The sequence below is a fragment of the Podarcis bocagei genome, assembly GCF_964188305.1.
Source record: "Podarcis bocagei genome assembly, chromosome: 3".
Taxonomy (NCBI): domain Eukaryota; kingdom Metazoa; phylum Chordata; class Lepidosauria; order Squamata; family Lacertidae; genus Podarcis; species Podarcis bocagei.
In genome coordinates, this window is record NC_138127.1 from 18,526,588 (window position 1) to 18,542,555 (window position 15,968).

The following is a 15,968-nucleotide window of genomic DNA, read 5'->3' on the forward strand; positions in this document are numbered from 1 at the left end:
AGATTGTTACATTACGGTCTTTTTTTTGTGACGCAATGTATTCTTGTTTTATTTTTTCCTGCATCTGTTTGCTAATAGACTGGAGTTCTTCCCTCCATATTCGTAAAAGCATTGTTTAGAGTATAGGATGTTAATCATTGTTCTAGAGAGTCAATGTCCCTTCTTTTTCGTTCTATTAAGTAGCTTTTTGGTTCCTGTTTGTAGTTTGATGAGAGGGTTGTAATTTGTTGTTCTAATTTACCAATTTTTGAGGAGCTGTTTTTTAAGGGATGCCCTCTCCTTTATGCAGGCTCGTCTAATTACTGCTTTCATTGTGTCCCCAGGGGGTGGGGAGTGTTATGTCACCTACATCATTGTCCTTAAAGTAGTTTTGAAGACACTCTTTTTAGCTAGTTGGTTTGTGGTTAGGATGGGGCTGAAGGACCATGATGGGGGTAGTTTGTGCTTCCTCTCCTGAGGGTAGCGTGTACTGGGGCGTGGTCTGTGATTTTAATGTTACCAATGTTTGTTGCTTCTACCAGGGGGAATCAGGCCTTGTGTGACCAGAATGCTATCCAGTTTGGACATTGTTGTCTTTATCTTGTTGGTATGCAGTTGGACGAATAATGTTCTGTAGGACATAATTCACATGAATAATAAAAACTCAGCTCAACAAGTGAAAAAATTGCTTTTATTACCACAAAATCTTAAAAAAAAAAATTACCTTGAATGTCAAGCATATTACTAATGACCGAAAACAACAACAACAAAAGGCCAGTTATAAAGCTTTGCATAGGTGCAATAAAAGACTTTTTGCGTTAAAGCTTAAAATAGCGCCAACTTCGGATAGAAATTGTACAACTGAATTTATTAGGATGCCAACAGTGCTTCTTGATTGCATCTTGTTTTACAAAATAAACACAGAAATGCCTTAATTAAAATGTACAAAGAAGCAGCATAAAGAACACTGTAGTTATGTAGTAAGCATAAAGCACAGCTTGTAAACTTTTGTTTGACCACCGCAGTCCTATGGAGCATAGCAAAAACACCCAGTTCTATAGTCAGCTGAAAAAAATTAAATATGGTTAAGCTTGGTTGTGCAACAGTATGATAAAAAAAAAAATTGGCCATAATATAATTAGAAACCTTTTTTATATATAAAAAATGCATTTTTAAGTTTTTTAAGGTGCCTCTGGAGGTTTCTTTACTTGTAGGTGGAAATGTATAATTGGATAGTTGCATCGTTATTTTGAGGACAACATGGGGGTTGTTGTTTTTTATAAAAAAAAGACTTGGATTCATACATTTTTCAAAAGAAAACGGTTAACCAGAAAAATATGAAACATACACAAATGGATGAAATTGACAAACGAAATAAAAACCAGCCATGTTCCATTAAAATTCAGGTGCTGCATATTTAGGCTGGATAGAAAATATTTCACAGTGGTATACAGCTGATCATGAAACATCGAGGACCCAATCCGGCTTCCAGCAGTGTTGCCAATGGACTTCAACAGTATCATTCAGTTAAAATTCACTCTCCAATCCAGATAAAGCTAGTCATGACTGATAGCAATGGGATTTAAATAAAAGACAACTATGTGGTTTCATTGCATTTAAATGTACAGTGATAACTAAGCTTAACTGGATGGGGGAGCATGTTACTTGATCAGCCCATAGGCCCAACACATATTTAGAGTCTTAAATTTAATATGGAATATTTTACCATATTACATTACACATCAGAGGTACTTTAGTTTCTGGGAAAGAGGATTATTGCCAGTCATCTTCCTGAGACTTGAAAGATTGTTGAAGACAAGCACCAGGTCTAGTCTGCCACTAACACATCCCAAATTAATAGTTTGGTCCTTTTCTAAACGGATCTCTTCCTACAATTACACTAAAGCATAAAGACGGGTCACAGATGCCAGGTGGTCCAGTTTGTCCAGGATTTCCAGGATTTCCACGGTCTCCATCTTTACCTGGCTTCCCAGGTTCTCCACGATATCCTTCTTTACTTATCCCAGGTGGACCTTCAGGACCTTTAACAATATATGAAATATATACATGGAGTGTGTTTGGTGCCGGTAAGGTATTACAATTTGTTAAAGATTTCTAGCATGATCCACCCTGCCTGATTAAGTATTTACTTTTTTAGGTTTAAAGGCGCTGATGTGAATAACACATGAAAGTGCCTTGGTTGTTGCAGTAAGAGAGGAGTCTGTGCCACCCAGGCAGCCCTAGTAGTGCCACAGGAGCATCTTCCAGAAAGCTGATGTCCGTCATCACTGAGCAAAAAGAACTGGAGCTCTGCTAAGGTGCAGCAGTGGACTTGATGTGCATCAATAAAGTGAGATGGCATCCTGGTAAGACAATGTTTGTGAGCAGTTCCCAGATCTGATAAATAGACCAGCTGCCTGCCTTGGATGGGGTTACACTGCTCCTTGAGGAGCAGATATGTAGCTTGGGAATGCTCCTGGTTTCCTCTTTGTCACCGGAGGCCCAGGTAGCTTCATTGTGTATTCTGCAAGCTTTGACCACTGTGGCAGCTCCGGTTGTTTCTGAATTGGGATAGTTTAACTTTGGTAGTTGAGGCACTGGTTTTTTACTGGATTACTGCAATGCAACCTTATGTGGAGCTTTCCTTAAGGTTAGCCTGGGCACTGTAGCTAGTGCAGAATGCTGCAGAAAGAAGGGATTGCCCTACTGACAGTACATAAAACCTGTGCTGAAAGAGCAGCACTGGTTGCCAACAGGCACTGCAGGGGTTTTGATGAGATGACCTTTGGGGTCCCTTTCCAACTCTACAGTACTATGCCTCTATGTGGAGACCTGTCCAACTTGGGACATAGTTACCTCTGGAAGCACCTTAGCTTGTTTACTCCAGCCTAGTCACTTTGATCCTCGGGCAGGATACCTTTCATAGTGCCATAAGCTTCCAAGCCTTGTGCCCACTAAGACCAGGGCCTTTAATGTGGTAGCACCTGCCCCTTGGATTACCCTCCCAATGATAATCAGGAAGGCAGCTACGATACTGGTACTAAGGTGCCTACTTAAAATTCATCTGTTCACCCAGCTTTTCCCTGAGGAACAACCAGCTATGTAGATGCATTAAGATGATCTACTGATTTGATTTTTAAATTCCAAGCCGCAGTACTGATGGCTGCTTCTGTGGAAAAGTCCCACTAAAGCCAACGTAAGTGACTCTTTGAAAGGGTGAGCTAAGAAGTGCAATCTTAGAGCACGTTAGCTCCAAAGCTTTCTGGCTTCTCCAAACAATACCTGGAGGTCCTGGAGGTCCTTGCATCCCAGGGACCCCAACTCCTTGGCTTCCTTTAGCTCCATTTTTTCCTGGTAGTCCTGCAAAGTGCCAGACATAAAATACATATTGTCAGTAGTTCCCAAAGTGTGCACTAAGACATACCGGTGTACTGGGGGGGGGGGAGAATTCCCATAAGCTCAGAGTTCCTATTTTGGCATGACTGAACACTATCACCCTGCCTCCATCTAAGTAGATTCTGAAGGGGAAATGATGCTGCTTTTCTGCATTGGGTGTGATTTGACCATTGAACCACTTTGCATGCAAACATGCATCAGAATTCTGCAGCCTCAGAGGAGGCTGTCCATAGGTCTGCCTGAGTCACTGTTCTGGTGCCACCTCCTGCCAATCAGAGATGTGCCAAAATCAGTAATTTCTGCAGAAATGCAGTGATGGGCTTTTCTGAGTGCTGGTAAGTTTCACATTATAAAAATATCCTTTGGCCCTGTAAAAATCAAGTGTGCCTCCAATTTTAATTCAGGAACAAAGTGTGTCAACATGTATCAGGAGTATATGGTACTGTTTTTTTAAGGATAGAAAGGCAGAATTAGAGAGGCGACATATAATTGTGCCCTAGGACTCAGGAGACTGAAGTGAAAATCCCAATTGGAAGCTCAATGGGTGACCCTGGGCTCACACTCAGTCGTAACCTTCCTCACAGGATTGTCGTGAGGATCAAATGAAGGAAACAGTTCTGAGATATAAACACAATATTGTATATTTATACTGTATAAACACAATAAATAAAATAACTATCATGATGGAAGAGGCTAAGATCATAAGTGGTGTGGAAATATTTCACATGCATTGAAGACAGATGATCATCAGATAAAAATTCTGAAATGTGAAGCAGACAAAATTGTATCCACACTGCACATTGTAATTACTGTTTATGTCTTCAGACCACATACTTCAATTAACGATGTGCTTAAAATTATCTAGTGGTTCAGGGATATATTACATTTTTAAAACTGTAAAAGTAGAAGGCAACAATAATAACTGAAGAAGTACTCAGTTCATGTAATGACCATTGGAGAAGAAGGTTCAAGTTCTAAGAAAAAACTTTGAGAAAAATGACAGCTACTGAATAAGAACATTGTTATTGCTGCATAAGAATCTCAGTACTCTTGGGTAATCTTTCATATAAAAGGTAAGTAGGCCTCTACTAGATTCTATTATAAGATACAGGCTGTAACCCTACACCAGGCAGCCCCAAACTCAGCCCTCCAGATGTTTTGAGACTATAATTCCCACCATCCCTGACTGCTGGTCCTGTTAGCTAGGGATGATGGGAGTTGTAGTCCCAAAACATCTGGAGGGCAGAGTTTGGGGATGCCTGTTCTACACCCACTTGCTTCAGAGTAATCCCCACTGCACTCTACTTCTGAGTAGACATATGTAAAAATTTGTTCCTTGATAGGGTTGGGCTGTTTTAATAGTGTTGCGTTTGGTTTTTGGTTGTTCATGGTTTGGTTTGGTTTTACTGTTATTATTGTAACTGAAGTTCAGAAGTTTATAGTACATCTTTAAACAGATTAAAAATATAGGTTCTGGTGGTTTTGCTTTCATCAAAAATATTTTCCACATAATTGCTCCCTCTTGGCTAATGAAGAAAAGAGCTCTCATGGGGTAAGTGGCAGATTTCCCAGGCTTTCCAGCTTAAAACATATGCACCCAATTCCTCAATTAAGTGGAATAAAAATTAAAAGGGCAGGGGGAGAATGAATCTGTCCCCAAATTTCCCTTAGAACCCCCAGTTCGGGGCCTCATCCAGCCTACCAATGCATTTTCCCCCTTCCTCCCCTGATCCCACCAAATTTGGTGGCAGTAGCAACAAATAATTACATATAGATATATTTAAAATAGACACAATGCTGGGGTATGTAGAGCCCAGCACACTGATGGGGATACAAATCACCACCTCCCTAGTCATCTTATTGATGCGATAAATAGAAGGGAGTGATACATCGCTCTTTCTCAGCTGATTAGCATGAAGGACTGGCTGCCTAGCTGGGTGTGCACAGTGGCGTAGCGTGGGGGGTGCAGGGGGGCCGTCCGCACCGGGCGCAACATCTGGGGGGGCGCTCGCACTCGTAGCTCTCTGCCCCTACCTGGCTCACTCACTCTCTCCACGGGTTAGGGGGCGCAAATTACTTGCCTTGCCCCGGGTGCTGACAACCCACGCTACGCCACTGGGTGTGCATGTGTTCAAGTAGGAGCGTGGGGTGTGGTCACACCTACATTCAGCCACACTCATTGCTGCCATGTGACCCGCAGAAGGAGTGCATGTGGTCCCTGAGCCAAAAAAAGTTTAGCCACCAATGCCCTAGAAAAACTGCACATATGAAACTGTACAATTCAAATGAATACACACACAACAGCAGACAATGCCTGAAGCAATGTTACAGAAGCACTATTTCTTTATTTGATCAATTTGCCTGTCAATAGAATGGGCAAACACATGTGTTTTAACGAACAAAGCCGAAGCTGCGACAGTTTAAAAGATAGTAACACTTTCACTTCTCTTGATTTAGACCTTCCTCCTAGTATCCTAAGGGATATGATAGGATTGAACCATGAAAGGAACAGGATTCGGAAATGTAAACCTTCATGCACTTGAAATTAAAGTGTTAATGTAATCCTCCTACTAATGGTAAGCAGAGCTATGTGCAACCATTTCACCACAATTTTTGGTTCATGGAACATATTTTGGGGGAGGGGGCAAACAATATAATCTACATTTTTTTTAGCAGTTGGTTAGGTGGAGGGTAAGATATTCCTTCACTAAAATAGAACCCCATCTTTAGTAAAAGACACTGTCTTAAAAAACAGACAATCAGAATGTTTAAAGCAGCAGCTCTGTAGAAACTTGCTAGTCCATTGTGCCTGATGTGAAGACATTATGGTAAAGATTATAATTCAAAGGCCCTAAATCCCTCTGCAGGTAGCTTTCCAAATATGCAAGATATACTTCCAAGCTATAGAATAGCAATCGTATTACAGACTTATTTCATGGTTAGTTCCATTGAAGTGTGGGCAATAACACAAAATTCTCCTTCTGAAACCCTAGAGAGCCACTGCCCACCAGTGTAGACCACACTGAGTTAGATGGACTTAGTATAAGGCAGCTTCAATCCCTTTGAGTTTTTTAATAAGAGAAGAAGAGGAGCCAGATTGAGAATGGAGAGATAATGCAACCTGGAGGCTCTATGGATTGCCTGTGGCTAAGCATGTTGCCCCTGCTGACTGACAATGTGCAAGCTCAAGTTTTTCACACCCTCCAGTTCAATTCCTATTCAGTACAGATCTCTAGGCTGGAAAGAGAATTTTGTTTCATGAGGCATACAGACAATTACCTTTTGGTCCACGAGATCCGTGACGCCCAGGAGCTCCTGTCAGGCCCGGAACACCATCATTTCCTGGCAAGCCAGGAAATCCTCGAGGACCTTCTTGGCCAGGTGGGCCTGGTGGACCAGGAGGCCCTGGGGAAGGGCCACGAGACTGGCAATGGTCACAGTGTTGTAGCCTCCCATTCTGAAGTATTGTAGGCAACTGGGCTAAGGGGAATTCAGATAAAAATGCTTAGACCAAAGGCAGCATATCCTCACCATCAATACACAAGCTAACCAAACACCAAACCATATCAAATTGTTTGAAAATATTATTGCATCTTGGTCAAATTGAGATCTAGTTATGGCAAGTAATTAAAAAAGCTCCACTTATTACAGTGGGAGATTTATGCACATGCTCACCCCTTGAGATCAGTCAGATTTAAATTTCCTTAGTTTTGACTATGTCATGCCCACCATGTATTCCCTTTAAACCTCTGCACACTGTAGAGCAGGGGTGGAGAACCTCCAGTTCACAGGCCAGATTTGGCCAACCTGGTCTCCCCACTTGGCCTGCAAGGCTCTTCCAGGAAAGCCACGCTCACCTGCTCTATCCCTGAAGTCATATATGATGAATGCAGGGCTTGAACAAAAGGGGATTTGCAGGAACTGCCAAACCCTGCTTCCCAAACCCTTGCTACCCCTACCCCTACACTTGGCACTTGCATGCAGGGCTTCCCAAACACTCATCAGCTTGTTTTCAGACATTTGAGAAGCCTTGTGCACAGGACTGAGCAAGCCCTTTCAACTATCTCCCCTTACGCCCACAGATCAACTTTGATAGGTGTCAAGCACCTGTCAAGATTGGCCCCTAAGGGTGGTGTGCAGGGAGATAAAGATCTGGCTCACTGGGCCAGAAAGGTTCTCCACCCATTGTAGGAAATTTAGGCACATGTCCTCAAGTTCACACAGGTGCATCCCAGGAAGGTGACTACAGTGCAGAACTGTGAATCAACAGGGGGACTCACTTCTCAGCACATCTGCACAAACTTGCCGAATAAATTCTTCAGAAAAGCCTCTTCCCTAAATTGAACAGAGAAGCATTAAAAAGGTGACATGGGCTCATTTTAAAAAAACAAATTGGTCAGCATGAAAAAAGTCATCTCAGGTGGCATACATACAGGTTTTCCATCTGCCCCCGGAGTTCCTGGAGATCCCCTCTCTCCTTGTCCTCCTCTTGGGCCTGGTGGGCCAATCAAACCAGTAACTCCTGGTTCTCCCTTCTGCCCAGTGAAGCCACTCATGCCAGGATCTCCTTTCTCGCCTTTCTGAAATCAAAGGTAATAACTGCAATAGCCAACACCTGACAACTCACGGTGAGCATGTTTTCATTTTTTTAATGAAAAATATGCACGCTATAATATACATGAACAAAAAAGAAAACATAATATTTTTATTAGCAAGTTTCTCTCTGTGTATGAGGTAACATCTAAATCCCAATGAAACCATTTCATATACTAGTCCAGCTTCCTGCAGGCTCGTTCCTTCTAGATGTTTTGGGCTACAATTGCCATCATTCCTGTCCAATGGGATATGATGGGGGTGACTGATAGGAGCTGAGAGCCCAACAACAGCTGGAGGGCACCAGGTTGAGGAAGGGTACACTAAGTCAATGTTAAACATTCCTGATTGATGCAAGAACAAGAAAATGGATTGTTTTCTCTACAATCCCGGTGGACTCTTTTCATGATGTGCCAATTAAAGTAACCACAGGAGACCACCTAGCCTGTCATGGAAGCTGGAAAAGATTAAAACCCAGAGGCACAGGTGATGTGAAAGGAAAACCACCGAGATAATTAATCGTATCCAGGGGACATTACTAAATGAAGTTATGTTAATAAAGGGGGAATAATTAAAGCCACAAAGCCTCATCAAAGTGAGTTGCCTGTGTTTAAGCTCATTGTTTTTCCATAGGCTCAAAATGTGCTTAACTTCTATGCTGGACTGTGACCTACAATGAGTTCTACAATTTTTAAAAATAAAGCCAAAGCCACTTCAGTCACAATGGATTAGATTCTATAATCATTACAACATTCCCAACCTCTGTATTTTGTTTTGCTATGGCTTTTTATAGCTTTTATATTGTTCAAATATATCTTATTAGCTGAGTATAACAACCCCATTTCAATTTTCTAGCCAAATGGAATAATGTAAAGCCACAGATGTGCCAGGAATAGGTTGGCAGACCTTATACAGACTTTTTGCTTATAAGACACCTGGTGGTTATTTGAAGAGCATCTTAGGAGACATTATGAACATTAAAAAAAAAAAAGCTCTGAGGAAGAGGTACGTGTACACAGTGGACTAATTTGCTTACAATGCTAAGTCATGGTTAACGTAAGCCAAGGTTTATTAACCAAAAACAAATCATGGCTTATGAGTGTGGTTTGTCATGGCTACTAAACCACAGCAAAGCCGCTGGGCTAGGTTCAGATGTTCAAATTAATCTTTGGTCTTCAGCTAATAGGTCAAGAGGACACGGGTGGCACTGTGGGTTAAACCACAGAGCCTAGGACTTGCCGATCAGAAGGTTGGAGGTTCGAATCCCTGCGACGGGGTGAGCTCCTGTTGCTCGGTCCCTACTCCTGCCAACCTAGCAGTTCGAAAGCACATCAAAGTGCAAGTAGACAAATAGGTACCACTCCGGCGGGAAGGTAAACGGCGTTTCCGTGCGCTGCTCTGGTTCACCAGAAGCGGTTTAGTCATGCTGGCCACATGACCTGGAAGCTGTACGCCAGCTCTCTCGGCCAATAAAGCGAGATGAGCGCTGCAACCCCAGAGTCGGCCATGACTGGACCTAATGGTCAGGGGTCCCCTTTACCCTTTACCTAGTCGAGACCACTGCAGGGTCATAGTCTAATCTGAAATGGGTGACAACAGCAGCACTACCACCATACAATTGTATGGTAAAAAGAAGATATGGGTCCCCAGATGCAAATTTGGGTTAAAGGTGGTTCAGTTAACCACAGATAAGTGTAATGTGAGAACCAGGCCAGTGTAGCTCATTAGTTAGTTTAGCCGCCTTGGCACTGACTGTTTATCAAATGGATGTAAGCCATGCAAATGTATGTATACACAAGTGGGGCCTGCATTCAAAAAATGTTTTGGTATGTTCTTCCTTCTACAAGGAGCACTTCTGTTCAGGGTTCCAGTCGCTCATTCCCTGAAAACAAGTGATTCTACTCATCCAACCCCTCACATTCTCTGTTTCCGCATATATGCCACTGTTACTGAGCATGCTTGGGTCTTCGTTAGACGCTTGTTTCTGTTTTTTTTTGTTTGTTTTTTGAAAAAAGCTTCCTTGTACTTTTGCAAGTTTTTCTGAACATGCTGATTCATCCAAAGTTCCCACTTTGTTTGCAATCCTGTCAGCACTCACCATCTGTGTTCGCTATTAAAATGAGTGCTATTTATTTATGGAGGCAATTTATACCCTGACTGCCAGTGTTTTGGTCCCCTGTGCAGCATCCATAAATAACAAAGGGCAAAACAAATTTAACACAGTTTAAACCTTTCTGCAGAAACAAAAACCACAGTAATAATAACAGATTCTGTTATCTCTCTGGTACTGGCCAACAGTCTCTGTCTTCTTTACTGTTCATTTGCCAATGTGGAAAAGTCTTAGAAGCGCCTAGAACTACTGTATTTATATCCAAAAAGAAGAGTTTTTACTGTGAGGCTTGTGAATGAAAACTGTAACAGCTTGTAGAACTTGCCAAGAAGCTTACTGAAAGTATATTTTTCAGAAGTGTTTATTTGGCTTTTAATAGCTAGCAACATCCTGTTTGTGACCTTTCTTAGCAACCCTTTACCATTTGGCCGAGACAAAAAGAGACACATTTTTTAAAAATGCTAAAATTGTTATTGATTTGAAAACAAAACAAAACTGTGCATTAAAAGATTCCTGCATATTTAAAAAGCTGCAACAAAAAATATTGACATAAAATCTGAAAATAAAACCGTAACTTAATAATGCACAGGATATATTTATTTAGGAGTATACACAGCATCGGACTAAGTTTAAAGCCTGCTATGCCATTCCCTAGATGTCCGGTGCTGTCTCTCAGCCTAGCCAACATTGCAAGGCTCTGTGAACTTAAAAGAAAGGGGGAGGCAATTGCCACGAATGGCAGCTCCGGTCATGGAAGGTGTCTCCAGCTGATATTGGAAGAATCCCTTTCCAATCCCCAGCAGCACAAACCACCCATTCAAGAGGGTCCTCTGACCCTCAGTGGAGCATTTTCAGAGGCCAGGAAAGCTGTTGTGGGGAGCATAGGAAAAGGGAAATCAGCTTCCACCAGCCCCATTACATGCGCTTAACTCCAACCTTACGGACAGTAACGAACATGGACTTAACCCCATAGATTTCAATAGATCTACTCTGAGTATGACTTAGTTGGATATCATCATTAACGTTAGATGCTGACTAACTTCCGGCTACAAGGATTGTTAGTAAAGTTGTTGAAATCGAGTATTTTTCACTTCCTTTCTGCTATGTCTACAATGTCCCACTATCAGGAATGTGTTTCTCAACTTTTAAATGTGAACTTTCTGCAATCAGTTGGAAGCCACCATGCTTGGCATATAGCCTGACATTTCCCCCCATTTCCATTCTACCTGATGAATTCTATAAAATGTTAAAGCTTCCCTCGCCCTACACATCCTTAAGTTGATAAAAACAAATTAAAAATCCCTTTTGTTCTGAACATATTTCTGAGGGCAGATTAAACAGAGCACATGTGAATTATGCTATCTGAAAAGGTCTTCAGATATTATATTCACTTACACAGCATACAAATGATAAATTATCAAAAACTATTCAAAATCATTGTAAATTACAATCAAATAATAATATTGAAAAGTTGGGGTTGTGACCTGGCAACATATTTATTATTTATTGAAAGCATGTATCTTGCTTTTTATTGGCTTTTTTAAAAAAAGCACTCAAAAGTATTTTTATCAACGAAATTAAAACCAACAGCCAGCACAAAATGTATGCTAAAATGAAGCAGTCAAAAAAACAGGGAAAGCAGATGTCAGGGCATATGAAACAGCAACACAAACACATACCTGTCCTTCAGCTCCAGTTAATCCTGTGTCACCCTTTAGGAATCAAAATTTCAGAAGATATTAATAAACGGATGCAGAGTTATTGCTATGTTGCTTCAAATCTAAAAACATAAGGCTAAACTATATAAAAATAAATATTGTATTAAAATGTCATATGCTAGAGAAATACCCTCCAAAGCACAGCTTCATGCTAGCCAAGCATCTAGTGATATGTAATATTTATTGATGCTGTTATCTAAGGGCTCATAACATTCCCCCCCCCCCCAACTCACTCTGTAATTTTAAAGGAAGGGGAAGGAAGGCCACCCTATTTCAGAGATATGTGCCCTAGTTGGCTTCAGATCTATTAGTATTACTCTGCTCAGAAGGTGCTTTTGCTAAAGGAAGGTAATGAGGCAATTTTTGTCAATTATTTAAAAAAGGGAAAAAGTTTACCTTCTGGCCTGCAGTACCTGATCTGCCACTTTCTCCCTTCTGACCCTTTAAAAAAAGAGGCATTACAAAATAATTATTTTAATTATATGAAAATGTGTTTTGTTTGCATTTATTAACATGCCCCTTTCCCCAATACTTCAAAACAGCTGGCAATTGACAAGCCAAAATCATACAATACATCCACTATCTGTAGAAAACAACAACCAACACATCAGAAATGTAAAGCCCCCAAGTAAAAAACCAAAACAAAACAGCAGAATTAGAAATAGCCTGCTTCGAAGGAGCATATAAACTAGGTTACAACAGACACAAGTTGGACATCTCCAAGGAGGTGTTATCATCTCCAAGCAGGTGTATCACCACCACAAAAAAGTCTCTTTCTTTTTCCCACAAACCTCACTGCCAAGGTGGAAAGACTGGTAAAATACCCTCTGATGCCATCAAGCATCATCTTGGGGCAAGCATCCTTCAGATGTCCTGGAACTAGGCCATTTAGTGCTTTAGAGATGAAAACCAGTTGTTTGAATTGCAAATTGAAGATGTGTGTGGCTTTTTTCAGGGGGAACTCACAGGAACTCAGTTCTGGCATCTCTCAGGTGGGCTCCATTGCCATTATAAGAGAACAAGGGAGGTGTTCATGGTGAGTTCTGGCACATCTTTTCCTAGAAAAATAGCTCTGTATATGTTTGTTTGTTTGTGTGTGTGTGTGTGTGTGTGTGTGCGCGCACGCATACACACACACACACACACACACACACACACACACATATTTTGATATTGAAAGGCAGCACCACATACAAAACATTACATTGATCAAGAACCGGCATGTCATTCAGTCAATCTTCTGTTATTTGACAATGATCGAATATTCCATGAAGCTGAAGATCAATTGCCTGTTTTACCCAACTGCCTTTAGGAACTACATTTTGTTTTGAGTAGTAGCGGCTTAATTTCTCCTTTAGAAATCAACCCAAACCTAGTTGGGTTATTAAAGAATTATGTCTCCATCTATTTTTAAAGTTAAAAAATATTACTGTAATAAGATCGTAACTGTTCATTTTCAGATTGATATGGTTAATCCTTTAGATCAGGCTTTGGACTACGTATACCGAGGTTTATTCAAACACCATGACTGCACCATGATGCTGAGGAAAATTCAGCATGCTTGATGTGATCTGTGGCAGGAGTACCCAACATGCTGCCCTCCGGATGTTGCTGAAGCACAACTGCCATCATCCCTCACTATTGGTCATTATAGCTGAGGAGCTGATGGGAGTTTGAATCCAAGAAGATATGGAGGACACCACATTGGCTCCTGCTTGGTCTGTGGGACATACCATGCTCTGACATTTTTTTAAGAGTAATTATTTTCATTTAAAAATACTAATGCCATATAGAGTGAACTATCTACAGCAAGCAGGCATTCCAAGTTATTTTAACTGTTGAAAAGTTTATACCTGGATGCCTCTTTCCCCAATGTTTCCTTTATCTCCCTGAAAATAAGAGAAAAAACAACTTCTGTTGAAATGTAAGTGATTATGCACATAGGTGAAATAAAAGCAATACACAAGTATAATATATAAGTTATAATATATGTAGCTACATTAGAGTCACAAAACATCAAACTGTCAGCCACAGAGGCTTTTTCCAACTACACAAGATCCTTGTGAAAGAAAACGAGAACAGAAATCTTTACATAAGTGTGTTACTGTTTGTGGCAAGGCACTGTGCAATCTCATGCACATAATGGCCACTAGAAGTCTCACTAATCCAAAATGTCCAAGAATGGACAACTTTCATCTAGAATCTCAGTCAGCAATTTCCCCTCTATCTGTTTCTTTGTAATAAAATAATAATCAATTGTACTTCTCTTTGATCCTTTTCCTCTTAATGTACTAATTTCTATGGGTCAATATTTTTTTAAAAAAGTATGAATAAGAGTAAAACACAAAATGTCAGTAATATTGTAGATAGTAAAACACATGTATCATTTATAAAATTGGGGGGAAAGCATAATGCTGTCATCTCCCTCCCCCCCAAAAAAGTAATGTTTTCTAAATATGCCGTTTAATTTTACTAGCTGTTATATAATCAAGAAGAAAAACTTTTAATTTAATTGTCTGTGGTCCCTATTTCATTTCTTTAGCACAGATAAACTTAAATTAATTTGAATGAAAATCATTATTGTTTAGACAAGTCTACCCAGATGCCTAGAACGTTGAGGTAATTTTGATCTGTTTTAGTATTTTAACTTTTGTATCTTTTGAAGTATGGTTGTAAATTTTCCTTGATTTTACTGCTTTACCTTTTGTAAACAGCTTTGAGGGTTTTCCCCTCCACAATCAAGCAGTGTATAAATTTTATGAAATAAATCTATAATAAAATAAAATAAACTGTGAAAATTAACCCATTGGCATGTATCTCGCAGTCTCTGATTATATACCATATATAATCCAGTCCTTGATTCTGGTTGTATCTTCTTTTGAAAGAACTGACAGGAACTAAGGAAGTGTATAGCCAGAGATTAAGAGGTATAGTAGGATTGTGTCTATTTTTCATTAATACAAGTTAGCAGAACAAGCATGGAAACTGGCAGCAGACTAAGAAATTGTGATCCTGAATGGAGGTGACTGTTATCTAGTTCTCATAGTTAAAGGTAATTACCATGCATTGCTCTTATCAGAGTAAACCATTTAGCAGTTATTCCATATATCAGAGTGTTTTAAACAGCAGCAGACATACCTTTAAACCCCGTGTGCCAGGTAACCCGGGATAGCCTGGTTCACCTGAAGTACCTGGTCTCCCTTGTTCTCCCTGAATAATACAACAGCTCTATAAATCTGAGATTATATAATGAATGATTAAAGTATGCATTGCTTTAACCATCCTATATGTACCAAAGAAAAATCACCAACATTTTGCTTTGCTGTTAAGCTTTTCTTAAGCCACTGAAAATACTAATCTAGATTAAGAAAAACATTGAAATATTTTACAAAGAGGGCCTGGTTCGTGATACAGCAGAGCTATGAGCAGCTCTGGCCACTGTTGAGCAAAGGAAGGGTTCTGTACCTCCTCGTCTTCTTATTCTCCCCTACGTATATAACTCCACATTTGGCCTGTCTCAGCAAAGAGTGGTTTGGAAATACACATTTGTAAAGATAACCTGTTCTGCTGTGCAAACTTTTTTTTTCTTTTTTTAAGAACACAGACAACCATGTTGAATGACTGAATAGGACTGAACAGAATGACAAAGGACTGTTAAGACATAGACCCAGTTCACACATAATGCTAACCCAAACCATGTCTTGGCACAAGCAAGCAAATATGTGGGTTGCTGGAGAAAAGATCACAGCCACTTTGTTACTCCTCTGGTCCATGCTGTTTGTGAGCTAAGCTATAGTTTGGCTTAGTATTATGTCTGAACTCAGGCTCATGGATTGTCTCACTCCATGAGGTCAGGTTGAGATGTAATGCTAAGCCAAATGCTGGCTGATCTCAACAGCAGCAGGTCTGGAGGAAGAGCAAAGCAGAGGTGATCTTTTGTCCAGCAACCCACATTTGTTTGTTTGGCTTACAGTTACATGTGAAATGGACCAACGTAGGAAACCATGGTTTCTGGCTTTGAGCACAAGCTACATCATACCGTGGGGTCCTGTGCTCTCCCTTCCTCTTCTTTCATGCCTGGAAGGATAAGCCACTGGATCACAATCACAGTGTAATCCATGGAACAAGTTCCTAACTACTACATGAAAGTTAGTTCATCAACTAATCTGGGC

The 15,968-nt window shown here is 40.5% G+C and overlaps 1 protein-coding gene across 1 annotated transcript in view; it reads right to left on the reverse strand.

The window, feature by feature from the left end:
- Window positions 1-656: 656 nt before the first annotated feature.
- The window catches only part of COL21A1 (collagen type XXI alpha 1 chain), a 125,161-nt gene continuing 109,849 nt past the window's right edge, over window positions 657-15,968 (reverse strand). The window contains exons 23-31 of the mRNA XM_081187097.1: window positions 14,935-15,006; window positions 13,650-13,685; window positions 12,193-12,237; window positions 11,758-11,790; window positions 7,809-7,955; window positions 7,656-7,710; window positions 6,655-6,855; window positions 3,262-3,339; window positions 657-2,021 (exon numbers count right to left, since the gene is read on the reverse strand). Of these exons, the coding sequence (XP_081043223.1) occupies window positions 1,834-2,021; window positions 3,262-3,339; window positions 6,655-6,855; window positions 7,656-7,710; window positions 7,809-7,955; window positions 11,758-11,790; window positions 12,193-12,237; window positions 13,650-13,685; window positions 14,935-15,006 (855 nt within the window). The 3' untranslated portion in view covers window positions 657-1,833. The remainder of the gene's footprint in view (window positions 2,022-3,261; window positions 3,340-6,654; window positions 6,856-7,655; window positions 7,711-7,808; window positions 7,956-11,757; window positions 11,791-12,192; window positions 12,238-13,649; window positions 13,686-14,934; window positions 15,007-15,968) is intronic.